This window comes from Pyrus communis, chromosome 3 (assembly GCF_963583255.1).
Source record: "Pyrus communis chromosome 3, drPyrComm1.1, whole genome shotgun sequence".
NCBI lineage: Eukaryota > Viridiplantae > Streptophyta > Magnoliopsida > Rosales > Rosaceae > Pyrus > Pyrus communis.
The window spans coordinates 25,322,831-25,349,911 of NC_084805.1; the positions used below are offsets into that span (position 1 = coordinate 25,322,831).

At 36.2% G+C, this 27,081-nt stretch overlaps 2 protein-coding genes across 2 annotated transcripts; one reads left to right on the top strand and one right to left on the bottom strand.

Moving 5' to 3' along the window:
* Positions 1-13,177: 13,177 nt before the first annotated feature.
* LOC137729123 (auxin response factor 6-like) lies at positions 13,178-20,072 on the top strand. Its single transcript, XM_068467959.1, has 14 exons — positions 13,178-14,681; positions 15,225-15,337; positions 15,544-15,642; positions 15,725-15,781; positions 15,853-16,008; positions 16,170-16,254; positions 16,500-16,590; positions 16,688-16,852; positions 16,929-17,051; positions 17,316-17,391; positions 17,529-17,676; positions 17,769-18,904; positions 19,038-19,228; positions 19,633-20,072. Exons 1-14 carry the CDS (start codon positions 14,639-14,641, stop codon positions 19,829-19,831), a joined length of 2,682 nt encoding a protein of 893 aa, XP_068324060.1. The 5' UTR covers positions 13,178-14,638; the 3' UTR covers positions 19,832-20,072.
* Positions 20,073-23,247: 3,175 nt separating this feature from the next.
* On the bottom strand, positions 23,248-26,456 carry LOC137729472 (uncharacterized). The gene is made up of 6 exons (XM_068468433.1): positions 26,294-26,456; positions 25,554-25,722; positions 24,732-25,421; positions 24,106-24,532; positions 23,866-23,947; positions 23,248-23,595 (listed from the first exon to the last, which is right to left on the bottom strand). The coding sequence occupies exons 1-6, from the start codon at positions 26,321-26,323 to the stop codon at positions 23,398-23,400; spliced, it is 1,596 nt and encodes a 531-aa protein (XP_068324534.1). The 5' UTR covers positions 26,324-26,456; the 3' UTR covers positions 23,248-23,397.
* Positions 26,457-27,081: the final 625 nt, after the last annotated feature.

Here is a 27,081-nt window from a genome sequence, read left to right on the forward strand (position 1 = left end):
GATCGGTTGTATAACTAGAGGTTTGTAAAAAGAGAAAAATAATTTTCCATTTATGTAGTTTAGGATGAATTCCACATCGTGGAAGGGAGGGACTTACATGTACTTACAAGTAGTTAGTCTTTTCTATATTGCCAATTAGTTTTATGGTGGAGCCTCAACTTATTTGTGGTATCAAAGCAGGTCACACGTGCTCCACGCCACCCAATCTATGTTGTCGACATGCTGGACTTAAAAATTTGTCACACATGAGATGACGTGTTGAGAGTGAATCTCACATCGAAAAAAGTAGACTTTATATGTGCTTATAAGTAGTTGGACTCTTCCTATATTGCCAATTGTATCACTTAGTATTACGGTATAGTGGTATTCTTCTTCACTTGTAAGTGAGAGGTATTAGGTTTGATTCTCACTAAATGCGAATTCAATCTACATTATTGATAGCCTATTATGAGGCTAGGCCCACCCCTTCCCCTTAGTGTAGATAGTGTGGATAATATCGCTGGTTAAAAAAAAAAAATTAAAAAAAAAAAAACTTTTAATGAGACATGGTTCAATTCTCGTCAAATGTGAATTTGATCCACGTTATTGTTAACCTATTTTGAGGTTAAGCCCGCCCCCCTCCTTAGTGTAGATAAAAAAATAATAATAATAAAAACTTCTTTAGTAAGACATGCATCATTTTTTTCATTTTTAGAAGGAAAAAAAATTTGTCACCTCGTTATTGAGTGGTGAATTTTTAGGATTTTCCTCCCACGATGTTTACTAATATACGTGTTATAATATTAAGGGATTGAAAACACTTCTATTGTGTTAAAAGTTTCCTTAATAATTTTTTCAAAGCAGAAATACTGTTTTGCAAACTAATTTATGTCCATGACATCAAGGGCAATTCAAGTGGGCCTTACAAGATACAACGGCCCACATATAAATGGATCGTCCAACGTTGTATAGAAAAAGCCAGACCAATTGAAAAAAATCGGTTCATAATTTTCATTAACAAAAACCAAAAAGTCTTCAACGATTCTGTGCAACAAAACATACATTAAAATATTCAACCAAAAAACATACAGATAAACAACGAGGAGAAACTTTTGACTATTAACTTCTCAAAGTCGCGTAATATTATTAATTCATGCATGAATAAATAATATAAAAAAATATATATTATAACATATAATAATGCGTAAAGTGCGACAATTACATCAAAATATCTCTAAATCACGAGAGCAAAAGCTCTTTTAGATTTTGGCCTCAGGTTAGATTCTCTTACGTAAGCAAATTGCCCACTTAGTGACTTCCAGAACAAATTAAGTATTTGCTAATCAAGATGCCCAGGTGCTTAGCTAATCCACCTTAATTAATTAATGAATTTCCCTCTGGCCTACACTATCTATCTGATGCCTCTGCAAGATCTTAAAAGTGCTTTTAATTATATTAACCTCTTCTTTGCTTCACATTAACACTCAATTAAATATAATAATCATTTGGATCCCACTTATTCTGTTTAGGTTCAGGCATCAATGTACAAAAACCAAAATTAAAGCTTTAGAACAAGTTGATTAAAACATTTCATGCTTTTAGGGGTCAAAGTTGATGGGTTTACGAAGTGGACCCATTTAGGTATGAGCACATATTCTGAGTTGGACCTCAAATTATCAAATATGTTAATAAATCGTTAAAAATATATATGAACAGATTCTTAACGAGAACGTATAACGTATAATATTTGTGTTCAATTTAATTTCTAACTGTAACTAACTCGTATTGTGGTCTAGTCTAATTCCTGATTTCCATTAAAGTAGAGTATTTTTTATATAAAATGAGAACTATGTTAATTATTATTTATTTGTTGAGCATGCATTGCGTATAAACCCTAAACAGCTTTATGCAGACAATGATACCTAAAAGAAGACACATTATATTAGGGTTCTGCTTATGTCCCCAGTTAGATTGGACTAATCGGGACACAAACCTTGATTACTGCACAGTCTGTGTGTGTGTATATATTTATACATACATACACACATATATATATATATGACTTGAAAGTAAGAGATGATGGAGAAATGATTAGGGATGCTTGCTGGCAGCAAAAACATCAGAACTAATCAAAGCAGATTTTACTAATGACGACAGTTTCTGTCACCCAAAACATGGTCAAGAAAAAATCTAAGTAATGCTGGCTTGCTTTCTTGCCTTGCCCCCCTTCCCACCATTTTTATTTCTATGTGGTCAACCATGTTTGATTCTGTGTTTGTGTCTTTCCAGCATTGTATGCTGTTTGGATGCGATCATATTTTTGAGAAGGGTCATTCCCTCCACAGTCCTCACTAGTGGTTCTAATCCTTTTTAATTATGCTAATCGTCATCATTAACTAAGTGCCCTTTCGGCCTTTCTACCTTTCGTTTTCGTTAATTAGTGTATGTTCTTGGTCACAACCACACTTAATCATAATTAACACATGGGCTCCATGCTAATCATCTGTTTGTTAGTCTTTGCCTGCCCATTTGCATGTCATGTTGTTATGTACTTTTTCCATATTCCTCATTTGCTTAGTGTAAACTCTAATTGTCCAATTAGGACCATATGCTTCAAAGTTTAACTGTGTCGTCTTGTCGTTTTTCTATCATGTCTGATTAGAGGTGTACTCAAACTCAACACAAATACATCAGCTCGAAGTTGACTAACACTTGACATGAAGTTGTGACACAACTTTTTTTAACTAAACAATAAACAAGTTAGGTCAATATCATATGGGTGAATGGTTCTTATTAGTGAAGAAATTAGGGTTTTGGTCATACCAAATTGACATTGTGCTTTTCCCCTATTCCGCTATGCACTTGTACAAGCAACACAAATGTTTGGGCTTGATCAGTTGAGTCGTATCAATTCTAAGCTTTTTGAGCATGGGCTATAGTTCTTTCCATCATCACCATCACCAATAGGAAATAAGAGTTGCATGCACATAAAAGCCCTTGCTAATTTAGTTTAGAAATAGAATTGTGTAAGAAATTTGAGATGAAAATTTACCTTAATTATCAAGAAACAAATTATAGAAGCATGCTTAGGTCCGTCTCACTATGTGGTCCACCGACGTCCTCGTTGCAACTATTAACATTCTGAAAGATCACCACACAAAACATGAATCAAAACTAAGGTTATTTAATTAATCTATTGTAGCAAATACATAGACAGTTCGTAGAACTTTTACCAATTCCATTTATCTGTGTTTATACAATTTAATGACTAAACAACCTTAGTTTTAATTGATTTTTTGCATATACGATATTTACAGAATGATTTATGATATGAACGGTTTCAATTATAAATACGAAATTCTATAAATCAACAACAAACAAATTTAAGTAGCCAAGTGTTATTCTATTCAAAACTCTTGAAGCACTTGAAATATACACTTTTTTTTTGTTTGGAATATTAGGTAAAGTTCATGTCGAGTCAACCTTCATGCGTTTTGAGAATATCCACATATTTTGGAGAATTTATTAAGGAAGGGGTAGGGAAGGGGATATCATATTTTCTGTATTTAAAATAAACGTGGTATTTTTGTGATCTTAATTATGGTTGATATATATATTAAATTTATGATAATACAGTTAAGAAAATTGAATTTTATAAGTACATGTGAGTCACTAATTATGATACGAAGTTATGATTTTAGGTGTAGAAGATTTGATATCGTAGATAGAATAATGGATAACGCAAAAGGTACGTAGTAGAGGAGAGGGCAATGGATTTCCATGGATGGTGGTGAATTATGAGTGTCTGGGGCCACGCGCGTGTGAAGACGAGCGTGGGGGAAGCCCATATTCCAATCACGTCGCGTCAAAAAGGTAAACGAGGAAATCTAGAGAGAGGAATTGATTGGGACCCACAAATCTAGGTGGTGAGCTGTCGCTTTTTCTCTTGACGTCTCACCGATCGTTTTTTTCCCCAGAAGAAGAATATCGATATCAAAAACCCTACAAGCTACGCTGGCATGCTCCTCTCACTCAATTAATTTTTACTTTATTATTTTTTTTTAAACCAAATTTAAATAAATAAAGGAAATGATCTACATTAAGAGAGGTGATCTACATTAAGAGAGGATAGATTTAATCTCACAATAGGCTAGCAATGAAGTAATTCAAATTCTTCTTCAGCCATAATTTAACCTAAGAACTCTCACTTACAAGTAAAGAGGAACGCCACTCGACTGTAGTATTAAGTGTTTATTCACATAAAAATCATGATCAATGTTAATTATTATTGTGAATGAAAAATGAAGTTAAAAATCATATTAAACTTTTTAGATATTCCGCTATGAAAATTGAATACATCAATGTGTAGCACGTATAATTGAATTTAACAGTTGAATGTGTCTTGAAGAATTAAAAAATTAAACGAGTTTATCTAAGCTACTTAAAAAGATTGTATAACATACAAACAAGATGGACTAGTTATGCTTTGCATGAAATTATAGCAAACTTCTTTTATTTTAATAGGTTGTTTTATTATCACACTTCACATACTGAAAACATACCATATTATTAAGTTTCACAGTAGGTTAGCAATAATATATGTATTTTATGTTAGTTTTAAGGCAAATCTCATTCATTTGCTCTCTCCAAAGTAAAAGGAAATCTAAAACATAAAAATAAAAAAAATAAAAAAAAAAGCAAAACTTGATCATCAAAGAACGTGCTGAGGACCCACGAATTTTGTTGGGGTGTGATCTGCTTGCAAGACACCTTGTTTGAATATTAAAATTTTGCAACTCTGGCCATACAATTAGGTCGTTAATTCGGCTCACTCAATGGGATCCTATTCATGGCTGGTTCGTTATTGCTGTATTTAAAATAAATAAATAAAAACTATTTTTGTTATACTGTGAAAATAAGCTCATTTTTGTTGCTTTACGTTTTCAATTTTTTTTCATCAAAAACTATAAAAATAAACTATTTTCAAATATTTACCAAATATCTTTTTAAATTTAATTTTTTTTATATTCATATTTCATAAAAATATCTTAGTACAAAACCAGTACTGAACTCCTACCTATCGTCTTCCTCCAGCTTCTGGAGAAAAAGATCGATTGCATGTTTTGTAATTATACAATGCACTTGATAAGTAACACGAGTCGGTGGTGCTTCTCTTATCCAAATTTTTTGAAACCTCTCGTACTCATGATTTGACTGTTTGAGAGGTGGGTACTGCTAATTGAAAGTTTTCAAATTCCACACGGCACAATAATACCATACAATTCATAGTTTTAATTATCGCCTTTTTGTATAATTTTATGTAAATCTATATTTACGATTGAAATAATATAAAATTAGAAAATACCCTAACAATTATAAGTTTTAGATAAAATAAAATAAACATCAGGATCCTCTCCTGATCTAAGGATGAGGATCTTCCTGACCAAAGAGCATGGACCGTTGGATGAAAATCCAACGGCTATAAACAGGGGGGTCATTTTAAAGTTATAATAATTATAACCGTTGAATTTTCATCCAACGGCTCACATTCCTTAATCAGAATGATTCTCATCCTTAGATCATGTGAGGTTATTGATCCCTTTTAAGGGATTAATCTGGTTATCATGTTCCCTACTAATTCTCACTTGCAAAACCTTTTTCTCAATGTAAGGTAAGATGTCACATCTGGGCCCCCACCACATCCCAAACTAACTCCACCGTCGTTCACATGAGAACTTCCTAGTGAATCACCTATCCTGGGATTGCTCTTGCGCGAACTCGCTTAACTTCAGAGTTCCGATGGAACCCAAAGCCAGTGAGCTCCAAAAGGCCTCGTGCTAGGTAGAAATGGGAACATACATATAAAGCTTACAGGATCCACTCTCTTGGGCAATGTGAGATGTCACATAAGAAGGGTATTTTTCTAATTTTTTTAATACATTGATATCTATACTAAGCCTTTCATATTGAGTTAAAAAAAATTGAGAGTGCTACCAATAATATAAAAATCAAACTCCTACAATGAGCTAGAAAATTGAAGTGTAATGAGAGTGATTTGTATTTATGAGTTTAATATACTGAACTTATGAGTGTAATTAATACAATAAATGACAAGAGAGAAAAGAGGCGACCAATCATAAAATATGCAAAAAGAAAAAGTAGAATGGTCTCACATTTAATATATGACTCACTGGTATTGAACTCACACAAGTGGGACAATAGTGTAATACGAAAATAATTCACGGTGCTGATTCTTATATTTAGGTATCAATCTCACCTAAGACCTCTTAGATGGTAAACAAAAGTTAATTTGTTTAATCTTGTGAAATAAAGATGAGTAAGTTCCAAACATAATATATAAACCATATTTGTATTTTATTACATTTTGACTTAGATGATTTTATCATATAGAGGTGGCATGCAGAATAAATATCTTTATGCATATTCTAATGTTAGAAGAACTTTTAATAACATGCTCACTTCTCAAAGAAAAGGTTTCTTAATTTTCTTGTTGCTAATAATTTGAGAAGATGAAACAAAAGGAAAAACTTAAGAATCTTGGTTTCTTGTTAAATACCGTATATAAACTTCATTGGATATCAAAATATAAGCAGGCTTTGATTAGGAATATGATTGAAGCTTGAAAGGGACGGTAATATTCTCCACTTGGACTTTTTGGTCTTTAGCTAGCTAGAATTCAAATTCTTATCACAGTTCACTTAATTGATTTAATATCAGTGGTAATTCTTGCATAAAGTCACAATAGAATTCCGAGTCTCTACATTTACACATTTCGCATTCTTCCTCATTTACTCACATTTCATTAAATCTTTACTATTTTATTAATCTAATGTTTTAAGATATGACACGTCAATTTTAAAGGTTCACATATATCCACTTGATTGACTCCCAATTAACTGTGAAGTGTAAACAAAAATGAAGCAATAAAGAATAATATATCAGCCAACAACCCCCACAACCCTAGCAAGGCACCTACGACCCCCTCCCACACCGTCGGCTACCTTGCCCCACCCCCACCACAGAAATCAACGAGTCTTGGTCGCCTTTGTTCAGTTTTTTCTCTTTTCTCTGTCCAAACTTCTTTCTTCAATCCCTGTACCCATCATCACTAGGACCCTCCCACGAACAAGTGAACTAGGCAAAAACACCACACCAAGCTTTTATATCCACCAACAAGAAGGAAAAATATATATATATAAATATATATAGAGGAAGCTTTAAGGGAAAGAATCCCTATTTTTCAAAAAAAATGGGAATCATCCTCTTAACCGTTAAATTTGGCTTTAATGAATCCTATAGTTGAGATTCTGTGATTTAATCGCAGTCGCAAAATTTCATTAAAGTCAAATCTAATGGTCAAAAGGATGTCCCTTTTTTTTTTTTTAAATGGGGATCATTTCCCTTAAAGGGCTTGTGTGTGTATATACACACACGCGCACACACATATATTATATATAATAGAGAGTTTTAACGAAAAGCCCACGATACTGTTCACCTTAACGAAAAACCACATTTTTACATTAAAAAGTCAATTCTAGTACTATTTATTTTACCCTTTATTTTGTCATTATCATTAAAACTCAAAGTTTACAAATTTTTTTTATTAATTTTTATTATATAATATCTAGCACTATAGCTTTGAAATCCAAAACAAGAAAAACAAGAGGAAAGCAATGCCGACGACCAAAAGAATGGTGGTGAAGGTCCAAAATTACATTTCTCCCACTGACGTCGCTTGTAGTAGTGTAGCTGCACGTAGTAAAATTGTAGTAGTACGTGTGGGGTAACGTATTGTTCGCGGTATAGTTCAGGGTACGGTTGACAGCGACCAATGGGAAAGGCAATAATGTTGTGGTCATGTCACGTCATAATCCCCTGAGACCCATTTTTCTCCACACTCCTCAGTGAAAGGTTAGGTTTCGTCCTTTTGCCTTTGTTAGGTATTTTTGTACATATGTTCCGTACAATGGTCACACCTTGTTACTACGTCAATTGTGTTCAAAAATGCACCCCAAAATGCAATGTTGATACAAGACTTATCGGGAAGAAAAGAATTGTATTAGGAATTTCAATTAAGAGTTAATTCTTCTATATATGAGTCACTACTCCTCCGCCTCCTGGGGCGGCATCCATTAGGAGAAGTAGGTTTGCAACTCCACCCAGATCCATTGCTCCAACTACATGTCTGTTCTCCTAACCAATGTTGCTGGATTCCTCAAGATCCACGTTGAAAGAGTGACGCAAATAATAAATAACTTCGTTGACTGACACTAGATAATGAAAATCATAGAGAAATCACAAGTAAACATTCAAAGATAAACAACTCGTCACTCTAAGGAATCCATCAAAGAAATGAGAGTAGTTTACAAATAGGAAGAAAAACACTCTTCACTAAACCAAGTTTAAAAGTAATTCTTAATTTCTGAATGATCCATTTCCATACATGAGTAGTGGTTTTAAATAGTCTAGGCATGGAACAACTTTCAACCTTTCATGAAGAGGTTACAGCCTTCAACCTTCCATGAATAAGTTACTAAGCATAAACTTAATGTAATACTAATCATAAACTTAAATGAAAACATGAACCATCTTTGAATTAAATATGATAAATGCACCATATTATAATTAGACTAGTCCATTCGGTATCATATACTTCCGCTGCATAATAACTCGTCCCCGACTTCTCTTCATCTTTGCAACCATGATAAGGAGAAAGGCTTGCAACATCGAAGGTTGCTGATACTCCATGGTCTCTTGGAAGTTCAATCTTGTAAGCATTGTCTCCTACACGTTTGAGTACCTTGAAAGGACCATCAGCTCCTGGTTTCAGCTTCCTATGCTTGCCTCGAGGGAACCTTCCCTTGTGAAGATGAACCCACACCAAATTTCCTTCTTTGAAAGCAGCTGGCTTCCTGTGCTTGTTGGCTTGCCTTTGGTACTTCTTATTTTGCTTAATGATACGTTCCCGAACCTGTTCATGTAATTTCTTTATAATTTTTTTTTTTCCAAAAGAAATTTGAACTAAGCACTTTTTATTCACTTTTACCTCATTCCCTTTGTGCAGCCAAGAGAGCTTGTACGATCATGGGTGATCCACCGTTTTCAAATTCAACTTCTCCACCATAATAGTAGCTATCTCGTTTTCGCAGCTACCCCCATCGATTATCACATTGCATACCTTGCCATGAGAAGTACACATTGTATGAAAGATGTCATTCCGAAGCCAATTGTCTTCTTCCACCATGAAATAATTAGACAAGTCCAAATTCGGTGTCATTGATGTCAACCTAATGTCAAATAGACTCAGCCACCCACTCGGGCTATTCCTATGGGATTGCTCAATCTGGTTGTTTTGGGCCCACGAGTAGCCCGACCAATTAGACTATGGTGGAAAGAGTTTTTTGAGTTTCGGAGGATTCAATTGCCCAATTGATTGGGCAATTGGGATGGGGTGGACTTGCTTTTAGAGCATAGTAATAGTTTTAGGTGCGTGGCATTTCCTTCAATCAGGTTAAAAGCTCTATGAAAAATTTAACAAGGTCACATAAATACCATATCATCTTTACATGTTATATATTCTTATCACCATCCAACAAATATATATATTACTTCTTTCGAAAACTTTGAACCATCCAATTTCCGACCTTATAACTTTTTACCAAATGCTAATATATGATTAGGTTATATTAAAATAAAATAACATATAGATCATGTTAAAAAAAAAGAAAAAAAGAAATCAAGTTATATACGGTCCCATGTATAGTTGTATGAATTAAATGAGATGGGGACTATGATCTAATATATCTCTACTAGGCCATCCCTACAACCACGGATCGGGTGGACCTAAAGAAAGAAAAATAACAAACTATGTTATCTTTGAAATATCTGTGATCTGAACTAAAATATCATCTCTGAAATATATTGAATATGATGATTCTCAAAAGACACAATTTTTCTCACATTTTTCTCCACAATAACGATAATTTATTTACTAAAGTTTACATTATGAGTGAGAGAGAAACAAAAATTTTCAGAATAAAATTATTTTATTGAACAATCACAGTAACAGATTATTAATCATATAAAATCAAGTAAACTCGAGAATCTCGAACCACACTCATAAAATTTCAATTTTTTTGGAAATATCGTTAATTAATTGGCAACCAAACATAGCATAAGAGGGACATGGAACAAATATTTTACCTTTGGAGGAGAGAGGGAGCTGACATGGCCGTGAAGGGAGGGACTTTTGGAGATACAAAATGTAAAAGGAAGAAGCAGACGACGTGATTGTAGGAGAAGACTCTTTTGGTCGTTGGATTTGTACCAACGATTACGATCAATTGGTCTGTAACATCTGCATGAAACTAGTCTAGAGAGCATCTTAATCCCATTGACCGATGATAACCTATTCCCATTCTTGTAAACCAACCTCCTTATCCTTGTAGACTTTTATTTTTTTATTTTTTTAAGTCACAAATGATCATAGCTGCCACTCCACCTAGTCCACTATTGTTGGAGACGTATTCTTCCTTAATTTTTATTATTTTTTCCCTAAAGATCTCCTAGATTTTCTTAAAAGGCTCTAATCCATGAATATTTTTGGAGTCACATTGTAGGTCAGGCAAATGCTTCATCCCATGATTTGACTTCTATCATAATACCCATCTTACGTTGGATCGCATATAACTTAAAAATTCCAGATTAAAATCCCATAGCATATATACGAGCAGTTTTTTACTTTTTTAGAATATGATGGTCCTATACGGTTAATGCATGATTATTGCATAAGTCATATCGTTCTATTTTTACTACAGTGTAACAAGATCCCTGCTAAGAAGCAACTCATATAAATGAGTCAGTTAAATTGCAGCCGTGTCATGTCGACTATTTTTCAACATGAACAAATTTTTTCAGAGAATAATATCTAAAGCCAGATTATACCAATGAAATGCTTGGAATTTCTTATGCTAGCTAGGCCTATCATTGCATTTCACTTTGCGGCCAAATTTGAAGTTTAGCAGTGGAGATAATATGGGCAGAATTTAATTATAGCACTTTCATAATTTCATGTGTAGATGGAATCCGTGTTGGCCCATCTTGACCGTGCAAGAATACTGAGTGGATGAGCAGTGTAGTGAGTGAGTACTGAGTAGTGAGCAGTAACTATTACTAAATTGAGATCTTCTCTGAATTTTTGTGTCCGGAGGTAATCAATTTAAAGATTCAAGCTACTTATTTTAAATTATATGATTCTTATTAGTTTATTATATTAGCTCACATCACATAAATCAAAGGTCATATCTCTCTCTTTAAGGTTTGAATTTATGAATACTTGATTTCCAGACACAAAAATTTGAAAAGGATATCGACTCAGCAAATACTTGCAAGTTGCAAGCCATAGCTACCAGCAATCACTCCATCACCATACTACAAATGTATAGTGCCATCTAATCAATCCATGCATTATATACCAAATTTCAAACTGGTTTTTTACTGCCATGGGTGGTGGAATTTTAGTACATAACTGGTTATACATCGTCTTCTTTCTCTCTTTCGTATTTTACATCAGAAATTTTACCGTGTAATTAGTTATACATAAGAATTTTCTTTTCTATTTCTCACATTATGCGAAAGATTTTATTATGCAACTAGTCGTACATTTTTGTCTTTTTATCTCCCAACTCACGTGAGAGATTTTGCCATGTAACTAGTCTTACATCTATATGTTTCTATCTCTCACATCAAATGAGGGATTTAACTGGTTATGCATTGTTCTTTTTAATCTTTTGAAAATTTGAAGGATTATATATATATTATTTTTTTATTTCTCACATCACACGAAAATTGTTACCATGTAATCGGTTATATACGAAATTTTAACGTTTAACTAGTCACACGTCTTCATGTTTTTATATCTCACTTCAAGTGAGTGATTTATCGTGCAATGAGGTATACATCATCATCTCATTTCTATTTCTCATATTCCATGAGTGAGGACATGAAATGGAGAAAAAAATTTATGATCGCAAGTCAGGAAAATTGAGAAAAGCAATGTAACTGCTCCTTAAACCTAATTTAGGGTACGTTTGTTGTATCAGACTATTTCAGATTGAACTAATTTCAGGGACTAAGTTAGACTGGCTTAGACTAGACTAAGTTGGATTGACTTAGTGATGTGTTTGGTACAGTGTCGGACTAAAAAACTGGATAATTAATAAACTATAATATTATATTATACAATACACATCTAATAATATTTTATTACTAAATCAAGCTTTTTCTTTTTTATTTCTGAAGCAGACACTCCACCTCTCACTTTGGAGAGTTATTTCCTTTTCTTCCTCTTTAGTTTCGTCCCCCATCACTTCTTTTCTTCATCTTTTTTCCTGCAACACAACATCCTTCAAATCATTCTTCTTGCAAATCGTCCTCGTGCTACTCTCCCCTCCCTCTTTGTCTCTCCATTTCTCTTTGTCCCAAAGCTACTCTCCCCCCCCCTTCTCTATCTATTCTTTCGGAAATTTTCTAGGGAAAAGGAAAAAAATTTGGAAATTTTATGGGAATTTTCGGGAATAAGGAAGAATTTCGCTGTTGGGATTGTTGTTGTTATTGTTTTGCATATATGTTTTTGAATTTGGGTGTTGAGATTTAGGCAGTGGGTGGTGCTGGGTTTCAAATCTGGACATGGGTTGGCAAACGGAGTTGCCTAGAAGCATTCTTGCAGATTTGCAGTTCACAAGACTTGCTGCTTTCGATCGTCCTGCACAAGTTTGGAGATGGGATTAGCAATCCCATGGTTTTTTTTTTTGGGGGGGGGGGGAGCGGCTTAGCTAAGACTGGTTAGGCCTTGTTTTAGTCAGAATGAGTGAGAGCTAATCTCATTAACTCTAAGATCTATGGGGAACAAACACGGGACTGGACTAACCTTTAGTCCAGTCCAGCCCAGTCTAGTGAACCTTAGTGAAGGAAAACAAACACCCCTTTAGAGTTTTTTTCTTCTGTAAATTAGAGTATATAAGATTATCCAAACTACCAACTTATAGACCTGTTTGTCAAGTAAAATACCAGAAAATTACCATTCTAATCTCTTCACCAAAATTGAACAAAAATATAAAAAAATGGACAATTTAATAGTTACATGCAACGTAATTTTACTATTTTTACACAAATCACACAGCCATGTAATATAGCATACCTTATTTAAAAACATAAAAAACATATGCCCATGTTAGAAGAAATGGCCCCATCATTATCTCATATTTCATAATTTTTTTTCTTCGGAATTTTAGAAACTAATCACTCCTTAATAAATAAAATAAAATAAAATAAAATGTTTACACATACAGTGTATTTGGGCATCTACTTGTAATTTTAAAAGCAACATATTTTCTTGCAACCCTGCTACCTAGTTTATTCCACAATTTAACTTTTCAAAATTTCAAGGTTATTTCTGCAAAAATCATCACCACTGTGCCCATTTTTTTCATTTCATAACTCAAGGCTCAAAAATAGGCAGGCAAAGAAAACAAATTAATTAAAAAGGAAAATCAGCTAAACCTTCTCCTCTGAAAATCTGACACTTTCTCTCTCTCATCCTGTACCTAAAGTCTTTCTTTAATAACTTGTTCCCTTGGTATAAAATGACAGCAAAAAATAATGGCGGTTGTGCTTTGATTGACTGAAGCAGAGAGAGAGAGAGAGAGAGAGAGAGAGAGAGAGAGGTAAAGCAATAGTGGCAAAGCCAGCAAGCACTAGTAGTGTACTAGAACAATCACCACCACCACCACCGCTTACCGCACCCAGCAGCAAACCTTGTGTTTCCATTACTGGAAAGTTTGGAAGCAAACCCAACTCTTGGATTCTCCATCTGTGCATATATTCTTCCTCAACCGTCTCTGTTTCTGTCATCTGTCAGCCTATTTTCTGCAGAGTTGATCATCGCGTAGCTTTGAGTTTCCTCTTAGAATAATGCACAGGCCGTTTGATTGCACCTTGCTTTCACTTGGGTTCCTTGCAGTTTGAGATCTGGTCCTTTCCTGCTTTCATGGTGGCACAAGCAACTTGGTGTTCTGAACCTGAGATCTGGGGATTCAGTTAGCAGTTCTGGGGCTTCTGAGTTTTGCTGGTTTTTTAGATTGGACTATCGGGGACTGGAAGTGTACAATCTGTGACTTTGAAGCTCTGTTAGTCACAAATGGTGATGTGGGTTTGTTGAAGATTGTGACAAGAAGTCTTTAGTTGCAGATTGGACATTTTGGGGGGTTTGGTTGAGGCTGGCTAAGTGCGAATGAAGCTGAAATTGATCGTTTTTTTAAACGAAACCGGTTTCGGTTGAAGTTTCAGGACTTGGGGAATTGAGGGTTCATCTATTTATTTTTGCATGAATGTGAAGCTTCATGCTTTTGTGATTTCCTGGTAAAGTTTTGCATGAAAGTTTGTTTCTTTGGGGGGTTTGGATGTGTGTTTGCTGGTGAAATATGATATTTTGCAGTAAAAAAAAAGGAGGGGAAGAAAAGGATTGTCCTGTAATTTGGTGAATTTTGGTGTTAAGTTGTCGTGATTGTGACTGGGTTTAATAACTTTTTGTGGAGTCAAATTCTTGGAGGCTTCTATAGTTTTTGAATCTCTGCAAATAATGAGGCTCTCATCTGCTGGTTTTAGTCCTCAATCCCAGGAAGGTATGGTCAATTAATGTTGCTTTGCAGAATTGTTTTTGTGTGTATTTTTCTTTTTCCTTTTCTTTTCAGGATTTTAAACTGAGCTTTAGCTATAACATGTTGTAGGAATTAGATTTGGGATGTTGATAGTTCTGTTTGGTTGCCCAGAAATTGTGGGGGAAAAAAAAAATTAGATTTTAGAACTTCATAACCCAAGTTAGCAATTGTATTAAGCTCTCTCTGTCTCTCTCTCTGTGTTTTCTACCGTCTCTCTCTCTCCTCCATTTCTCAGCTGCAAGTGTCTTAATCTGGCTTAATTTTGTTTCTGCCTCTTGTCTTAATCGTCGTAAACTTAAAAAAATTAGTCTGAGATTTGGAAGTTTACCATAATTTCCAGAAGTCCATATACTGATGGAAAACTGTTTCCGTTTATAATAAGAATCTCAGAGGTGACATTTTAGTTTTTTTTTTTTTTTGGTATTCTTTAATTGGTAGATTTAATCGAATTCTGAATCCAAGTGTTGGCTTTAATTGGTATTCGTTTTCATGGACTCCGTTTTGCAGGGGAGAAACGAGTTTTGAATTCTGAACTTTGGCATGCTTGTGCCGGTCCTCTTGTTTCTTTGCCCGCTGTTGGAAGCCGTGTGGTTTATTTTCCTCAAGGTCACAGCGAACAGGTTTGTATAAATAATTTGTCGGTTCTGCTTTGCAAATTTAGTGGCATGTCGTTTTTATTCGTCAATTTATGTTAGCGAAAGGATAAGTTTAATTTTGCCTACTTTTTGGGCAAGAAATGTGGTATTCTGGGTGACGAATCTTCTGTAAATGTTCTACTTTTTTGCTCATTTTCCGCATATGCAAACTGAAATGCTTCATAATGTAGGTTGCGGCATCAACCAACAAGGCAGCGGACGCCCATATTCCTAACTATCCAAGCTTGCCACCGCAGCTCATCTGTCAACTCCACAATGTGACAATGCATGTAAGGCTTGTTTGGTTTGGGAGTTCTAGTTCTTAATATTCCTATATAATGGTTTCTAAAGGTTCGATGTTGTTAACTTCAGGCAGATGTTGAGACAGATGAAGTGTATGCACAGATGACCTTGCAACCTCTAAATCCGGTATGCCACTTTACCTTGATTGGCTTTTGGAACCATTGGTCGCTTTCTCACATGTTAACCTTCATCTGCAGCAAGAGCAAAAAGATGGCTACCTTCCAGCAGGGTTGGGCAGCCCAAACAAACAGCCTACAAATTATTTTTGTAAAACCTTGACAGCCAGTGACACAAGTACTCATGGTGGTTTCTCTGTCCCTCGCCGGGCAGCTGAAAAAGTGTTTCCTCCATTGGTAAATTCTCTAACTATATGCAGTACGACCATCACTTTTGAGCATTTCTAGTGTTTGTGCAATAGTTCTGGCACTTGGTCTGTGAAAAAAATGACGTTTAATGTTCCTGTCTGCAAATTATAGGATTTTCCCTTGTTTTTTTATATCGTTTTTGTTGGCAGGATTTTTCCCAACAACCACCTGCCCAAGAGTTAATTGCAAGGGATCTACATGATAACGAATGGAAGTTTAGACACATTTTTCGAGGTGAGGTTTCTAAGGACAATTTTCGTGAAAAATGAAGAAATATTTTAAACCTCTCTTCATATCTTGAAGGAGAGAAGTAGACAGGACTTTAGACGAGTACAAACTTAAACACTTGTTGATGCTTTCCAGCCGTTGTGACTTCTTTTAGTTTCCCGACTTGAATAGTGAGAATATCATGTTACAAAGCCTTTCATTCTATAAAATGAATATTGACATGTTTGTTGATTTTTTTTTTTCTATTTCAGGCCAGCCCAAAAGGCACCTCCTTACAACGGGTTGGAGTGTGTTTGTAAGTGCAAAAAGACTTGTTGCTGGAGACTCGGTCCTTTTCATCTGGTAGGCTGTTCACCCGTTCTCTGCTGTGTTGTTTTGTTTTGGTCAAATAAATAATGTGTTATTTTGCAATGCTCATACTATTTTCACCTGCTTGCAGGAATGAAAAGAATCAACTACTCCTTGGTATCCGGAGAGCTAACCGACCACAAACTGTGATGCCTTCATCAGTTTTATCAAGCGATAGCATGCACTTGGGACTTCTTGCTGCTGCAGCTCATGCAGCTGCAACAAATAGTCGTTTCACCATATTTTATAATCCAAGGTATGAGTCTATATAGTCTGATGATACCAAATTTTTTTAGGTTTATTACTTTGAAACTTCAACACCTTTCGTGCAGGGCGAGCCCATCTGAGTTTGTCATTCCTCTGGCCACGTACATTAAAGCGGTCTATCATACATGCATTTCTGTTGGCATGCGTTTTCGGATGCTGTTTGAAACAGAAGAATCAAGCGTCCGCCGGTAGGTTCTACACTTATATTTCCTTGAGATGTTATAACCAAAACGATTTTTTTTCAACAAGTCTTGGATGCTTGTAATCTCGTACTGAAAATAACATAAAAAAATTTATGGGTTGGGTATGTTGTTGGTGATTTATAAACTAGAATAATACAAAAGAATTATGAGGGCCTTCGGTAAATTGAAGACTGCTAGCCTCCTTTATATTATTTTATTCTTGAAGTTACAAACTTTATGGGTTGATATCTGACAATTATACATTATCAGCCACATGGGAACAATAACTGGCATAAGTGACCTAGATCCAGCTCGGTGGCCTAATTCACATTGGCGCTCAGTCAAGGTTTGTTCTATAATTCTTAATATGTAGATACGTATTGAATATCATGATCTGATTTTTTTTTTTTTTTTTGTTAAGTTCATTCAGAATATTGTTTTACATTGCTGGAACATTGATGGGAAAATTTTAATTTAATTCAGGTGGGTTGGGATGAATCCACGGCTGGGGAGAGACAGCCAAGAGTCTCACTGTGGGAGGTTGAACCATTAACAACATTTCCTATGTATCCATCTACGTTCCCCCTCAGGCTTAAGCGGCCGTGGCCACCTGGACTACCTTCTTTCAGTGGTATGCTCATTTACTGCTACATATAGCTAGTATCAACTCCTGAGTTTGCATCTTCTAGCATTGAGACAGCAAGAAAATCTTTGTTCTGTCAGGTATGAGGGATGACGACCTTGGCATGAATTCTCAACTTATGTGGCTTCAAGGAAATAATGGAGACCGTGGAATGCAATCGCTGAGCTTTTCTGGCATGGGGATCACACCATGGATGCAGCCAAGACTTGATGCTTCTATGATTGGCTTGCAACCAGACATGTACCAAGCTATGGCTGCTGCTGCACTTCAAGAGATGAGGGCAGTAGATCCTTCCAGACCGCTACCTACATCCCATCTACAGTTCCAGCAGCCCCAAAGCCTCCCTAATAGGTCTGCTGCCTTGATGCAGCCTCAGATGGTGCAAGTGTCTCAATCTCAACAACCCTTTCTCCAAGGTGTTCAAGAGCACCATCGCCAGTCTCAGCCTCAGGCGCAAACTCAGTCTCACCTTCTTCAGCAGCAATTGCAGCATCAGAATTCTTTCAGTAACCAGCAGCAGCAGCAATTAGTTGATCATCAGCAGATTCCAAGTGCTGTCTCTTCCATGACTCAGTTTGCTTCCGCCTCTCAATCCCAGTCACCATCTTTGCAAGTCGTCACATCGCTATGCCAGCAACGGAGTTTTTCTGATTCTAATGGGAACCCTACAACCAGCACCATTTTATCTCCCTTGCACAGTCTCATGGGTTCATTTCCACAGGATGAATCATCCCACCTGCTCAACCTGCCTAGAACGAATCAATTAATATCTTCTGATGGCTGGCCATCAAAGCGAGCAGCAATTGACCCTCTTTCCTCTGGAGTTTCTCAATGTATTCTGCCTCGAGCGGAACAGTTGGGACCTCCCCACATTACACTGTCTCAGAATTCTATTTCATTGCCACCCTTTCCAGGGAGAGAGTGCTCACTAGACCAAGAAGGTGGTACCGATCCTCAAAGCCATCTTTTATTCGGTGTCAATATAGAGTCCTCACCTCTTATAATGCAGAGTGGGATGTCAAACCTTAGAGGAGTTGGCAGCAATTGTGATACTATGACCTTGCATTTTCCTTCTTCTAATTACATGAGCACTGGAGGCACAGATTTTTCACTTCAAACAGCAGTTACACCTTCTAGTTGTATTGATGAATCAGGGTTCCTGCAGTCTCCAGAAAATGCGGACCATGGAGACCCACTAAAAAGAAATTTTGTTAAGGTAAGTTGCAGTGGCCTCTTTAAGGCTTATAAATTATTTTGTAAAGTTCAATAATTTTCAACTAGACCACATGTGATATTATAGTTGCCTTAATATGTTCTCGTCTTTTAATCAAAACCATAATTATTTGCAGGTTTATAAGTCAGGGTCCTTTGGAAGGTCACTGGACATTACCAAGTTCAGCAGCTATCAGGAGCTACGTAACGAGCTTGCTCGTATGTTTGGCCTTGAAGGTGAATTGGACGACCCTGTGAGATCAGGCTGGCAGCTTGTATTTGTTGACCGAGAGAATGATGTTCTTCTCCTCGGGGATGACCCCTGGCCGTGAGTTCCTTCTATAATTTTGTTTTGGTTGCATACTCGGGCAAATACTCCTAGGCTCCTAGCTATGAATTGTAGGATAAAAAAATTCATGAGTCCACCTGAGTCTGAACTTTCGGAGACTTAAAAAGTTCCTCTAGCTGTAAGTTGTGAAGAGTTAAGACGAGGCGTTGTTGAGAAAACTTGTTTAGTATTTTTATCATTGCCAACTGTTCTAAGTAAGAACAACTTAATTTCCATGTGGACTAGGCTTCCAATTTTGTAGCGAATAACTTGCATCTATTTAGGCACTATTGAAATGTTGACCACTTGACAGTAAACTTTCCGGTGCACCTTTGAATTAGTTACGTCTGAATTCGGTTATTGATTAACTGACTCTTGATTCATTGTTCTTATGCTGATACCAGGGAGTTTGTAAATAGCGTGTGGTGTATCAAAATACTCTCACCACAGGAAGTGCAGCAAATGGGAAAACGAGGCCTAGAACTTCTAAAGTCAGTCCCAAATCAGAGGCTCCCAAACAATAGTTGCGACGACTATGGAAGCCGGCAGGACTCAAGAAACTTGAGCAGCGGGATAACGTCCGTGGGGTCACTCGAGTATTGAACAACTTAACCGGTTAAGATACCATTCTCTCTTCTGTAATATTATTTGCAACCCCTCCAACCCTTTTAAAGAGTTGGAAGGGCAGCCTAATACTTTAGCTTTAAAGCCTAGTTTATATATATAAGCCAATACTGTAATTAAATGATACGTATTTTTTTTCGTTATTTCCTTCTATCGAAATACGTACAACGCTGTATTAGGAGATTAATGTTTGTGAAAATAGCCTTAAAAAGGTTTATTACAGTATGTTTCTGGTGTAGTTTACAAATTGTGGGGAAGGCGAAGCCCCTCATTTACTCAATTAATCTCTCTCATTGCATATGAACTGTAAGTTCGTGTCTGCATGGCTTTCTCTAAGCGATATTGACAGAGGACGGAGGGCGAACTGAACTCTGGACTTCGGCTGCAGGAGTGAATGCTTTACATGCATATGAAAACACCTAATTCTCTCATGTTTCATATCTACGCGTGATTCGCTTGTGCATTTAAAAGCAGAATATTTGAGGTAATGTAGATATATACCCACATCTACCTAATTTTCTCGCGTATTTAAATCGTTTGCAAAGGATTCTATTAGCCGCTCGGTGGAAATTTTAATTCTAGCCACTCTCGCGGCTTGTCCACTGCGAAGGGCCATTGACGCGTGCCTCTGGGGGCGGAGGTCCCTACTGCAGTTCCGAGGCTCCTACTGAATGTTTATCAACCTTCTTTCACAATTATTTGAGGGCCCCATGCTGTGTCGGCATGCATGTTCTCAAAATTAAACACTATTTTTTTTTTTTCAGTTTTTCTTTTAATTGAAATTTTATAAATTGGGTTGGTGAGTAATCTCCAATTCCCCAACCACTCGAATGATGAGTTACAAGCTTCTTTTTTTTACTCGAACTTTACCAAACTCTACAATTCTAACTTCTTCTTTTTTTTTTCATTTTTTTTTAAACGCTTCAATGTCAAAATGGTCTTTTTATTATAGTCATATGGTCAATTTAGTTCCCATGTTTGTCTATATTAGCCAATTAAGAACATTTCATTCAATCTCTTTTAAAAAATTCACAAAAAAAATTCTATGAGATATAATTACCCTTTATTTTTACAGAAAAATAAAAATCAATAAGAAATAACACATATAAGAAATAAAACTTATAATCTGAAAAATGATTAAGGTTGTGACGTAGAAAAGAGAGGAGGTCAAGGAGTTGGGAGGAGAATAATTTTTCTTTTAATTTTTAATTTTATTCATTTTTGAATACTTTAAATCAAATAAATAATTTTATAAATAAGTTTGTAATAATTTATAAAAAAAATTATTTTATAAATAAGTTTATAAAAAAAAATTACAAAAATTAGGTGGAAATGTCCTTAATTGACTAACATAGATAAACACAAAGATCAAATTGACCAAATTAAAAACACAAGAACTAAATTGATCCGATGACTAAACCACATAAACCATTTTAACATTTAAACCTTTAAAAAACCCATGCACTTGAAGTCGGATAAAGGGTCGAACATTCATATTTATACAAAAAAAGGTTAAATAAATTGTCAATCATGTATATTTCCTGTGTCAAATAAAGGGTCGAACAAATGAGCAGAGCATTTTGATTCAAAAGACAATCAAAGAAAATGACTTGATTACGGTACATTCATGTACGTATTAAATAATAAATTTATTAAATAAATGCATGTACAGTAGGTCAAAGAACAAAGAGATATTAAACCACAAAAGTCACTAGTGGACCCGATGGCAGATGAGTAAAAGTTTGGGTTATGCATGTTGTGGGGTTACCTACAAAGATGGGACATTTTGATGGATGGAAAGGTGACAAAGGTAGGGCACCCTCCACAACAATAATAGGACCCTGCCCCTTTAAAGGGTCGGTTGGCATGGACCTAGGTTGTCTTCCTTCCCCATCTCATACCCTTCTCATCATTTTCTATTTCTGTGATCACGGTTAATATTTTATATTGATTTTTTTTATAGAAATAATAAGATAAAAAACAATGAGAATATAAAATGTTGATCTGACTTAACCATAACTACAAAAATAAGAAAGGATGAGAATGGTATAAGATGGGAAGGATAGACAATTCAGATCCGGTTGGCATACAATTATAGGGCAGTGACTTTTTTCTTGAACTTGCATTGTAATTTGCATGCTCACTTTTGTGCATGACCCCACGCTCTGTCATCCACACCATCACTAGATCAAAGTCTCCCATCTTTGTTTAAACAGACACGATGAACATCAACCCTTTTATTGTCTGCCTGAATTGAAGCTCAGTCCAAAAATCTTTGGAGGAGAAAATTTGTACATGATCTCCACGTTTAATTATTGGACTTCTTTTTTCTTTTTAATTTCTTCCAAATGTTGTGTCATAGTGTGATGGTAACATCATGTGAGCGTTGCGCTAGCATGAGTACAATCATTTATGCAGCATGTCGGGTTAGAGGTCGTGTGCTAACGGCTGTGTAGGTGTCATAATTTGCTGACACGTTTTCAAAAAGTTATTCATATGCTTTTATTAACACGTGAGAAGTTAAAAATCAAAATAATCTTAATACCTAGTTTTGTTAAATGCAGAAAAGTAAAGAATTAGAATGATTATATCTCATGTAAGTAAACATATCACGAGTGACACAAATAAATATTTCTTTTGCTTGCAAGGATTGCTCCTGTAGACATAAGCAACTCAGAAAAGTAAGATTATGGAGGGATTTGTTATTTAGTTTATCAGAAAGACAAGTTCCAAAAAGTGGATGCTGAAAAATGTATGTTAAGCCATGTTTGAAGCATGCCTAGAGGTGTCCAGGTTAAGTGGCCTGGCCTAGGGCATTGGGGGTGCCAAATATAAAAGAGCCCTCCAACTCTAGGGGTGTGCACGAGCATGTGGGGTTTCATTAAACAATACGCAAAGGTATAAGCTTTTTGTCATGTGAGGTAGGAATACTTATCTCATCAAAAGTTGGGTTGGGAATTGGAAGATGTCCCATGAATTTCAAATGGGACTAGGGACACCTATATCCAGGAACCCTTCTTAGGGCTAGGAGCCTAGGACTTTCTACAATGCTCCGTTCTGGGCTGAAATAAGTTTTTAAGAGTTTGATGGTGGTGGGCTTAATTTAAGGTACACCAACTTTCAATTTGAGGTAGTCTCCTATGCGCATCCTAGTTGTGTGGGTGTGAGAAGCCAGTTGAGGACTCAATATTGTTCGTCGACAGGCCACTCACACCCTTTGATGGGCACCGTTAGAGTTTGAAAGAGAGAATTTCCACCTTCTACGTATATAAGCTAAAATAAGCCTTAACTAGTATAAAATTGCTTTAGATTTTTCTTCTCTCAAGAGTCTCAACATTTCCTATTTGTTCTCTTGTTTTCCTCAAATCTCAGAAAGTTTGGGGAGATAGGGCAAACAACGACGGAACATAGATGTTCAAAAACACTGGTTGTTCTTTAGATACAAAGTTTGTATGTTACACAAACTCCTTCAATCATATTAATGTGTACCACGTACAACACAAGCGGTGTATGAAACTTTTCTTCTATATTTTGTTTCTGGTTTATCACAACCAACCGCAACAATTGTATGATGGCATTCGTCCAGTCTGGCGGATGTATTCAGCTTGAGCTGCAGCTTTCTCTGCATTTTGATTCTTTCTGGCTTCAGCTGCTGCCCGTTTCTCTTCGGATCTTTGCTTTGCTAGTGTTATCTTCTTCACTATCTTGGATTGAGCTTGCGCTCTCATTTGTTCAACTTGAGCCTGAAAAGAAGTACTCCGGAATTAGTTATGACAAATGAGGAGTTATCCTCCCTACCAAAAACATATCATTGGTGAATACGAAACACAACTTGTTGAGAGTCAAGAAAAGCATAAATTATAATACTTTCCCAATCGCCGGGTATAAAGTTAATTAATGGAGCTCACTGAACCAGTTCAATACAATACACCAGAAATATCGACCAAGGTTTCAGACTCGAAAATAGAACAGTTCTGCTGACTAATGATGCAAAATCAAAAGAACTTAAATACCTCTATTCTCCGCATCTCTGCTTCGAGTTTTGCCTTCTGCTGACTTTCCCATGCTTGGATTTGGATTTCATCGCGCTTGTATCTGAGAAATGTTAGCGATCTCTAGTCATGTTAGGATGGCAGAATATATCTAAATGGTTTCTACTACAAAAGCATAACAGTACTCTATAAGAAGCAACGAAAAAAGGTGATCCAATTGAAGTTCTAAAAGTATGGGGGTTATTGGGTTGAAGAAGAAACCTTGCTGTATGTCTACATTTTTCAGCTTCCTCCCAGGCAGCTGCACGTTTTTCATATTCTATCCGCTGAAGTTCTGCTGCATCAGTTTTATCAGCAGAAAGATTTTTCTCCTGCTCATCTTTACTTGCCCAAGCGGCAATGTTCATCTTACCAAGCTGAACACCAAGTTCTACAATCTCCCTTCTTGTCTTGAGCTTTAATTCTTCTTCCGACAATTGCTTCTTGTTGTTTGGCTGTGATTCCCCATCAGTGGTAGGTGTGGGAGCCGGTGCACCTCCTCGGGGGGTTGACGGCATTGAAGAGATTGGGCTGCGGAGTGGGGTTGTTGCCCCTTCAGGAGTGGCAGTCCTTGAAGGCTCTTGACTTGGGATAGGTGTCATTTCTGTTCCCATGTCTCTCATTGAGACTGCTCTTATGGCAGCAGTGCCTGCATAAACCAAATGCAAAATGTCAAATTCCCCTGCCTCTGCTATACACTTTGAAGTCTACGAACAAGGAAGCTATAAGCAATGCAACAACGAATCTCATGGCACTTGATATAGGTATTGTAAATTTTCATCGAAAAGAAATACAACACCTACAAAACAAAGTACCGCATGAAGTTCTTAAAGCCAATGAAAGCATACCTGCAGTATTTTCAGCAGTACTTTTAGAACACGGTGCATTCCCATGACCTACTTCCATTAAATCTTTACTTTGTGTGGATTCATCGAACAGAGCATTCCTGTCAGAAGCTTGACCTGAACTCAATTGAGACTCCGACGGAACAAAAGAGAATTTATCAAATCCAATCTGCGATGAAGGCTGACAGAAATCAACCCGCTTTGTGTCTGCTCCTCTGCCATTTGGCTTATAATCATAATTAGCAGACTCCGGAACCACCCTCACCATATTTGTCACCGGCAAACGAATTGTTTGGTTTTGTAAACCACTCTTTCTGGGAAAATTAGCTTGAACAATTTGCTTACTCATTATCCATTTCTCAGCGTCGTTCCACTTAGATGGCATAGTTCTTGAAAGTGTTCTCGAAAGGTGCTTATGTACCGACTTCTCCCCTTTATGAAACTCAAAACTGGATGAACTAGCATTACTATCGTAATCAAGATTTTCATCATCCATCATTCTCACGGGGTGAATTGCGCTTGAATTACCACTCTCACCCTTTGCATAATGCTGCAATTTAACACGACCGGCATCACTATTTTCTCGTGGCAACGACTCCTTTGGTTGGCAAGAAGCTTGATCGCTTTGTCCAACGTCCAATGCCGCTTCCCTCAACAAATTCATAGACACAACTTCCAAACTGGAAGATGTAACTGGACAGCACAAGACTCAATCAGTAAACAGTTTAGCATTTCCGCAATGCACGTAAAAGCCATTTGAGAGCTAAGCTGGGATTAATCGACGCTCGTGTTACAAATTTTCAAATCAAAAGAAGAGAGACAAACCTTCCTCATCTCCATTCATGGGGTCTAACAAGCTATTCTTCACGAATTCGGAATCATCAAGCTTCGAGGGCGAAGTTCTTGAGGAGTTGCTGTTTGATCCATCCTTCTTTTTGTGGTGGTGAGGCCCTATTAGCTTCATCCTCAATTTACTGGGAGAAATTATACCAGTCTGAAAAGGAAAACAAAAAAGAAACAGTAAAAATTATTACCCTTCATTCCACTAATAAAAAAGATGCTAAAAGCTGTGATCTTTGTGAACAAAATAAACTGATTAAACAAATCCAATTAATAAAATTTCTTCAATCATTCTAAATCATCTCAAATTCGAACCAAATAGCATTATTTTGAGTTTCATTTTATTTTTAAAATTAAAAAACAGAGGAAAATTAACAATTATTACAGAAATATAAAGCCATAATTTCACATCACTCCACTGTGACTTGAAACTCATAATTAAGCAAGCCTTAATTTTAAACAGGGTTAATAATTAAATATTACAATGAAGTAGCAAATGGGAATCCAAATTTGATTGAGCACATAAGTATTACAGCAAACCCAGTTTCAACAAAATTCATGATTTATTCAGTGCATTTTCTCATTTTTTCCCACCACCCCATTTCAGAAACAACCCCACAAAGTAAAAAATCATTCAGAAAAAGTCCATAACCAAAGAGAAAAAGCTCCATTCATCTCCAAAAGAAAATTAAAAAGTTGAAAACATGGGTTTTTGTTAAATTTACCTGAACTTTGTGTATCCTCTCGTACTCCATTAGATCTCTCTCTAACTCTCTCTCTCTCTCTCTAACTTTCTCTCTCTAAAAGAACCTTCTTTGCTCTCTACAATATCATTCTGAGGAGGAACCAGAAAGAAGGAAGGGACCTTTAAATTGGGGAAAATACATCTCTCTCTCTCTGTATTTTGACTGTCCGTATGTTTTTGGTAGGCAGACAGAGTCTCAGAGACAGGCGTGTTTTCACTGTTCCTAGTTATAAGATCGCACGATTTTGTTTTGTTTAGCTGTGCTCCTCTGCAGCACAAGGCCGTGCTGTACTTCTTTCTGATCCTGACACGTCATTAATTGACCCCACAATCACCGGGGACCACATGACGTGCCAAAAATCTGCAGGCGGACCTCTCTACCCTTTAAATTATAGTTGGCGGGTTTTCCATCGGAACATATTGTTACACGGGATGATATATTACATGTTATTATACAAATGGTGAGATATATGTGCTAAAATTTTAATAACTTAAAAAATATAATTTTTCACCACTTAGATAAAAATATATGATGTATCACTTGTATTTCTGTCACAATAAAAAATTTCTCTTCCACCTGGAATTGCCGATCTTCTCATAGACCCAATTATTATTATTTTCCTTTGTATTATAATTTTATTAACTAATTAATTTTTCTATTTTTGAAAATGAATCAAATGATTAAAGGCAGAGTTTTTTTGAACAGTGACAATGATGAAAAGTGGAATTTCAGTTTGCTCTACATATAAACTAGGGATGGGCATTTGA